This window comes from Triticum dicoccoides, chromosome 2B (assembly GCF_002162155.2).
Source record: "Triticum dicoccoides isolate Atlit2015 ecotype Zavitan chromosome 2B, WEW_v2.0, whole genome shotgun sequence".
Lineage (NCBI taxonomy): Eukaryota > Viridiplantae > Streptophyta > Magnoliopsida > Poales > Poaceae > Triticum > Triticum dicoccoides.
In genome coordinates, this window is record NC_041383.1 from 406,368,978 (window position 1) to 406,376,485 (window position 7,508).

General features: G+C 44.4%; 1 protein-coding gene across 1 annotated transcript; it reads right to left on the reverse strand.

Moving 5' to 3' along the window:
- Positions 1-1,509: 1,509 nt before the first annotated feature.
- Positions 1,510-6,365, reverse strand: LOC119363921. Its single transcript, XM_037629290.1, has 5 exons — positions 6,129-6,365; positions 4,517-4,922; positions 2,967-4,410; positions 2,709-2,855; positions 1,510-2,331 (listed from the first exon to the last, which is right to left on the reverse strand). Exons 2-5 carry the CDS (start codon positions 4,565-4,567, stop codon positions 1,775-1,777), a joined length of 2,199 nt encoding a protein of 732 aa, XP_037485187.1. The 5' UTR covers positions 4,568-4,922; positions 6,129-6,365; the 3' UTR covers positions 1,510-1,774.
- Positions 6,366-7,508: the final 1,143 nt, after the last annotated feature.

Sequence of the window (7,508 nt, forward strand, 5' to 3'; positions counted from 1 at the left end):
GTGTGATTTAATCGACAAATTAATGATTGAGTGCATGATTGCAAAGTTGCCTCCTTCATGAAGGAGTTTCGCCACTACTATGAAACATAAGAGATAGAAGATATTAGTTGAAAATCTGATAACATCTCTTAACATTGAGGAGAATACTCGGGCTAAAGACACTACTAAGAAAGGAGACGAGTTTCATCTAGCGCCAATATGGTGCATAGATACTGAAATAACAAAAACAAAGTAAAGGACAAGCCTATTCTCAACAAGCCTGTCAAGACTACCACCTTCAAGAAGAAGAAGATGAACAAGACTGAGATAGAGTGCTACGTCTGTGGAAGCTCAGATACTTCTCCAAGGAATGCCTAGAAGGCTAGAACATGCAAACCATAGACGAAAAACGGCCACCAATAATGTCAGCATGATGACCGCTAGCAATAAGTTAGTAAACCAAATTGGTACTGGTATTAATGATGATACAAGTGTTTGACAGTCTCGTTATGTCACCTTAATTTTGATTTAATATCTCGGCTATCCAGTATAAATTTAATTTTCAATTTCACTATTGCATCAAACCCTCTATGCATTCATGCATAACAAGAACCAACGTGAAAATAAAGAATCCCCTCGTATGCTTAAAACTTTCACTTTCTTCCGAATTAAACCGGACCTGACACTCTATAGTTGATATGCATGGCATAATTGAGTTGACCAAATTTTTATGAAAACCAAGCTTCAACATAATTTCCTTCGGAAAATCCACTCAACACGATCGTTAAACCTATTAAGAGGCGCTAGAATGGTGGCCAACCAGCTACGCCATGTGGCACATGATCGTTGGTCACTGTGAGAAAGTACTTTTTAGAGTTTTTTTAAATGACAGGGAGACTTTTTTGAGAGAAGTTTTTCTAGGTTTTTTCTTTTTCCTTTTAAGATGGTTGTGATGTGCACATGACGTGATAATATTTTTAAATTTTTTTGACATGATGATGAGGTGCGCATAACTTCCTCTCAAGCGGCCCGCAATGGCGGGCCCCAACCACTAGTAGGCTTTATACATGTCCACCTTAATAGCACACAAACCCTCCTTACCTTCCTTCTTATTTTTAATTGTGTGATAGCACTCATAGGCCACTAGTCGGTAATCATTCTCCCGAGACAAAATCACTTTAAACCTCATGTAAGATTAGTTTCAATCGTGTAGCCATCATTTTGAAAATAACCCTGTACACCATATTACACAAATTAATTGGCTTGAACTGAGTAACCTTCTTCAGAGAATTTATTTTAGGAATCATCGCAATCACAGTCTCGTTCCACCCTGAAGGAATAGTGCAAGTATTCACCGCTTGAAGAACCATCTCAACCACGTGGGTGGCCCCACAGGAACCCATGGAATCGGTGCATCTAAGGTATTTTCCTGTGCAAAATGATTCCCCAACCTGATTTTGGGTAGGAAAACATAACTTAAAACTACTTTCAGGTTTCAGCTTGCAGTAACAGCCAAACCAAAACATGCTAGACAAAAACATCCAACTGACGGTACCAATTCAATTCACAGAGGTATTTGTGTTTTGTGCTAGACTTACAACATTCCTGTGTATTTTTATCCAAAAACACTGCCACGTAGTACTCGACAAAAAAAATAATACATGTCTTTAGCAGTATAAGAAAAGTGCTCTTCACCATACTGTTTGAGCTTAATTATTTTACAAACTTAACAGGAAAACTTGCAACATCCTTGTTCAATAGCCTTGGCTGGCTAGGCAGCTCTGCTCGGATGATCTCACTGCGATTTTTCCTCCATCTGAATTTGCTTCGCTGGAACTCCAGCACCTGCATATTCCACTGGTCTAGAGCCCAGCGCCGCCATTGGCATGTTCCGGGACCTCGACTGCTTCACCAAAGGGCCTGAAGTATGTGCAGGACGGGCATGCCGTGAAGATGTGCCAGCCACCAACCTGGAAGATTTGCGGTCCGATCTGGAACTGCGGTCAGAACGATGGGAAGAAGAGATCTTGCGTGTGTGACGGTCCGAGACCTCTTTTGAGCCAGTTGCTCTTACAGGCTGCTTGTTGTACACAGCAAGGTTTGGCAAGAGACCTAACAGGTACTTCTTCAGGTGCTGGTCACCTACGTTCTTCTGTGCCGGGTTGCCATCTAGGTTGATGGCTTCGAGGGAATTGTAGTTCGCAGCCAGTTGACCAAGGCCCTTAGATGTTGAGATCTTGTTGTGGCGCAAGTCCAGAACTTTTAGCTTCAGAAGGCGGTGAAGACCATCTACCTCACTGATCTTGTTACCAGCCAGATATAACTCCTTCAAAGAAGAACATGAAGCCAAACCTAAAAGGTGTCCCAAAACATAAATCAATGAGAAGCAAGCAAATCTATTCGTTTTACACTGTCATTAACTGCAACAGCATGGTGCAATTTTATTAAGAATCAATCATTCCATGTTTATCCACTGGACTGTATTTTCCTCTTCAAAACATTCAATATAACAAGGACCACAGAGCATATTGATTTCTCTATTCAGAGCATATACTTATGGAGAACATGATTAAATTATTATCAGGGCAACCCATATACTTATCAGAGTATTAAGTAGTATTGGTGGCAGAAGAGCACCAGACAGTGGCCCAAGCACTAAGCTGGCGCTCAGTTCTCCACAAGCTAACCATATATCATAAAGAGAAAGTAAAGGCTGTTGAAATCCATACCATGGCCAATCCTAGAGATCCTATTATAGCTTATGTCCAGCAAGCGTAAGCGCGTTAGTTCTCTAAGGCCTTCAATAATTGAGATATTATTTTTCGACAGGCTTAACATGTGAAGACCTTTCGGAAGAGCTCCTGCAGTTATGCGCACTGTGCAGAAAGCCAAGATATTAGAGAAATTGATGGCATTACCTCCTGAAACAAATGAATATTCCAATAATAGCGATAACTAATCTGCTGAATTATACGAAGAGAACTCACCTATTGAGTTCCCTGATAAGTTCAACAGCCGTAGGCCCGAGAACGCACTCAGTCTTGGGATTGCAACCAAACCAAGGTTTGCCAGTTGTGCAGATGAAGAAACAGGAGTCAACTTTGAAATATAAGTGTAAGCTATCTCCATGCCAAGAGGACTTTTAGCATCAGGGCGCACAGCAGAAACACTGATCACCGACTCGCTATATTTTGTTGATGCAGAACTTGAACTTTCTCCCTGCTCCTCCACAATAATGTCACTGTCAATATCAATTCGGCTGATCCAATCCTCGATCCTTTTAATGCTGTAAGCTCTTGGACTAAGTTCATTTAGGTCCTCGTCAAAATGCTGATCACCATTCATTCCAGTTTCATTGTGTTCAGCTTCCTCACTAATATCCTTCGAGTCAGACAGGTTCTTCAAATTAGGCATGTCAATGCCAAGTGACTCATGGTAGAGATCACTATTTCTGTGCCACAATTTCTCTTTGCTTTCTTGATCTAAAGCACCATTGATGACACAATTATGCCCTGAATCGGCACAGCAAGCGGCAACTGGATAAGCTTTGTTATCAGCAGCAATATATTTGCCATCCCAGTAGTCATGACTTAGCATCCCATCCCTCACAAAATTTCCATCCACACTTGCAGAGGACCGTTGGCCATCTTCAGCAGCACCAGATCGACCTCCCGAACAATCCTCCAAGCCTAATGCTTCAGAGATACCTGGCGAAGAAGGTCCAGCACAAAGCACATGCAAATTTGATTTCGAGCGATTTGTTTCATCGCCACTCAAGTAATCAACCTTTTCACCGTCCATTGAACATAAATCCTCAAAAGATCTGCAACGGGGGCCTAGTCTCTCAGAATCAACAGAAACTTCTCGATCACTATCAGAATTATTCTGAAATATAGCAGATTGTGACCTTGGAAATTTCTTATGATCATAAGAGTGATGCCTGTCAGAGTCAGCAGCATGATCAACTGAAGGTTCATAAACACCATGACTGATCAGGTCAGATGAGGCATCAAAAACATTCCCATTGTTCTTGCTGCCTAACCTAGTGGATTCTTCAACATCTGTATTGCTCTTGAAACCAGAGCAATGGCTTCTGTAATCATGGTCTGTAATATCACATTCAGTACCTTCACTGCCATGATGATCACAATCCTCTTGAAGCATGTTTCCAAGAGACTGACTCTTCTGTAGGTGCCCAACTTTCTCCTCCTTGTCATCATCAGAGCATGCATGTCTATTCCATTCATCAGATCTCCAGCATTCTTGGTGAGATGATGAGTTAATATCATACTGCCCACTAGCAACTGAATGGTTATTTTCACCCGCCATCTGGTTCGGGCTCGCTGATCCAGCAGTGAACTTCACTGTTTGTTCCTGAGAATCTTTCTTTGAAACAGTGAGCATGGTCTCATCTGCTAGCAGAAAGCACCCCTAAAGTACAAAAGGGAACAAAGATATTTGGGAAACTATTAGTTGGCAGCTCAAAACAAAGAATACAGTTGGAAATCATTCAAAATGCATCCGGTATTTTCCATACCTTCGGTTTCTGTTGTGTAGTTGAGGATGAAAAGCAGAAAAACCTAACCATAAGTCAACTCTAGTGTCAACTGAGCTAACACCAGATCCAAAAACAGAGTCAATCCAATCACATTGCTAAATCAGAGGCCTGTCTTGGAAGAGAGCTCAGCTCAAAAAATTTGTTACATCTCAGCTACTATCCTCAATTAACCGTAATCAACAAAAAGTCCCTCCAGTGCTCGCCGTAATCTCCAGATGTATGATGGGGTTACTCCCAGAGGCAGTGATAAGTTGATTGCAGAATTGTTGCAAATCCACACCCACTCAGAGGTGCGAGACCTGAATGATCTCTTGATATCTGCCAGAATGGAAGAAGGATTTAGGAACTAGACTATTCCAGGAGGTTGCATATAGTCGTGGAAATCCTGCAGAAACACGAAGAGTGTGAGCAATCTGGCACGCATCATACCTAACATGTGAAATATTGACTTGAAATGTTCCATTGCGTATGGTTTTAGCATGTTAAGCATATAATATATACAGCAAAAGGTCAACTATTTACAGTTAACTTTTGAGTAAAAAAGCAACCATTAATTGTTGATGTACACAACTACACCCTCTGTTCACTAATGTAGGACGTTTTTGCAGTTTAAATTGAACTGCGAAAACGTCCTACATTAGTGAATAGAGGTAGTACTAAGGAGAACCATTCCTTAATCATCACGGCCTACATTCAACTGAAACTGAAGACAAGTACAAAATATCCAGTTCCATGCAAGAACAAAGCATATGCGTACCACTGCCGTCCGGCTGAGATTATAACAAGTCCAAGCAAACTTAAGTTGATAGACTCCACAACTATCGCCAATATATACTAGTATCTTGCAAGTTGCAACAAAAAGGACAAGATCCAAACCGAAAGGGTTCTTGATGTCACTGATTCCGATCACAATTATTGAGATTTGAGAGATCCTGCACCTCAACCCCAGGAGTCCCTCCACACCCACACTTTCTCTCCTCCCGTGAGGGTGGAAGCAAGCGAAGGGCACTTTTTCCTGTATATCCCCGTTCCCGTGTCACGATTTGCACGAGACAGAAGCTGACACGTCAATGTCCTTTGACTGTATTTTACAGCCGAAAGATACAACTTTTGCACTGCTAACCATTATTAATGAGCCTTTTCAATCTGAAAAATCTTGTAACGATGGTGGGGAGGAGTAGTAGTATTATGCTCAGTGCAGCTATTTTTAAATATCTGGGATTAAATCAAAGAGAACGAACCAAAACAGCGTCGCAATTCTATCTATTATAAGCCACAGTACAGCTAAGCTTCCACTACAGCGCGAATATATTCGAGTAGCCTGGCCATAGATTCGTGTCGAATCCAATTCGATATGGATCCTTCCAGTGTTCTTGCTTCGAGGAAAGAAAATCAAGGAACGGGAATCCGCAACTGAAATCAAGGACGGGGCCCGGCCAGACGAACCGAGAAACAGCGCGAATCTATCTAGCTTGTATGGTCGAGCAGAGATCATGAAACCGCAAAACCAAATCTAACAACATGAATCCACTAGAGTCTAACTAAGGGAAGGAGACGATAACGAAGAAGAAGAAGAAGAAGACAGTGTTACCTTCCCCTCTCCCCTGCTCCCTCTCCCTCTTCCACGTGAGCGGCGGACGGCGGCGCTTTTGTACAGTCGGATTGGATCTGCCTATGTGTGCGTGCAAGTACGGCGAGTTGTACTCGGATTGGTTAGTGCGAAGAGAGAGGGAGGAGGAGGAAGAGGGGTTGTGGTGGTCGTGTGGTGCGCCGCAATCGCAATTCGCAATTGCTAACGTGCGGAGGGTAAGGTGCTGAGGTTTGATTCCATCCTCTTCTTTTCTGGATTTTTATTAAGGGGATTTGACAACTTTACCCTACAGTAATAGCAACTGAATTTGGTATTCTCCTGGAAACGGAATTTGGTACTCAGCTCCAACCGTTCGACCCAAACTGTCCGCGCGTGTTCGTGGGTCGAAACAGACCAAAGCGCCGGTCCAACACGCAGATCCAAACATAAAGCGTGTTCGCTTTGTGTCCATCTGAACGCATTTCAAATCCAAATCTGCATCTGGTTTGCATCCACACGAACACGGCACGCGTCCTCTTGTTGTCCGTCGCGGCCCCACCTGTCGGCCGCCCAACCATCGTACACAGTCGTATTAAACACGGCCACCTACCACGGGTCTGCCTGGCAGTGCGTAGAAGTTGCGGGTCGTCGTCCTTTTTAATGAAAGCGTACGTCGGGGCCGGCCTCATCCACTTCCCTCCGCCGTCCACAACTGGCCAAGTTGCCCCCTCGCAAGCGACATGCAACCCTAGCTCGCCTAGATAGCCATGGTTTTTTTATAGCAAGGGCAAGGGCAAGGGCAAACTCACCCCAGCTCCAGCTTGTCTCGGACGCCGCCGCCACCTCGACGCGAACCGCCGCCGCGAGAAAGGGAGTGCATGTACATCCCGGTGCACCAGGCGAGGTGGCATTGGCGACACCGAAACAGGAGACGGCGTACCTCCTACAATGGAGGACGCGCGCGCTGGTGGAGGAGCGCGCCGACGGCGAGCGTCAGATGGAGTTGGAGCGTCGTTGGGCATGGGAGGAGGAGGAGCGCCTGGAGAGGGAGGCAGAGGAGCGCCGGGAGAGGGAGGCGGAGGAGCACGCCCGCCAGCCGGCAACTCAATCGGCGCAGGATGCGACGCGGGCCTGGGATACGACATTCCCCTAGGCTGGCCTCGGGGCCGGAGCTGATCAACCTCACCTGCCCGGGGGAGGACGACGATGCCTAGGGCAGCGCACGAGGAGGCGCGTTATTTTCTATTTTTAAATATGTTTAATTAAATTTAAGTGGATTGCCCGGCGTTTGACAGGGGTTTTAATATTTAATTATGTTAGTTTGGACTTGTTTGTGCATGTTTTCTTTAAGTACGCGCAAAAAAAATTGTGATGGGCCAGCGTTGGGTGCATGCGCCGATC

Bases quoted from the DNA above. Each gene is read 5' to 3' on its own strand.
- LOC119363921 (XM_037629290.1), bottom strand. From the start codon at position 4,567: ATGGTTAGGTTTTTCTGCTTTTCATCCTCAACTACACAACAGAAACCG. The intron at 4,411-4,516 runs GTATGGAAAATA...TTTGTACTTTAG, and splicing joins CTACACAACAGAAACCGAAG to GGGTGCTTTCTGCTAGCAGA. The intron at 2,332-2,708 runs GTATGGATTTCA...GACACCTTTTAG, and splicing joins GATCTCTAGGATTGGCCATG to GTTTGGCTTCATGTTCTTCT.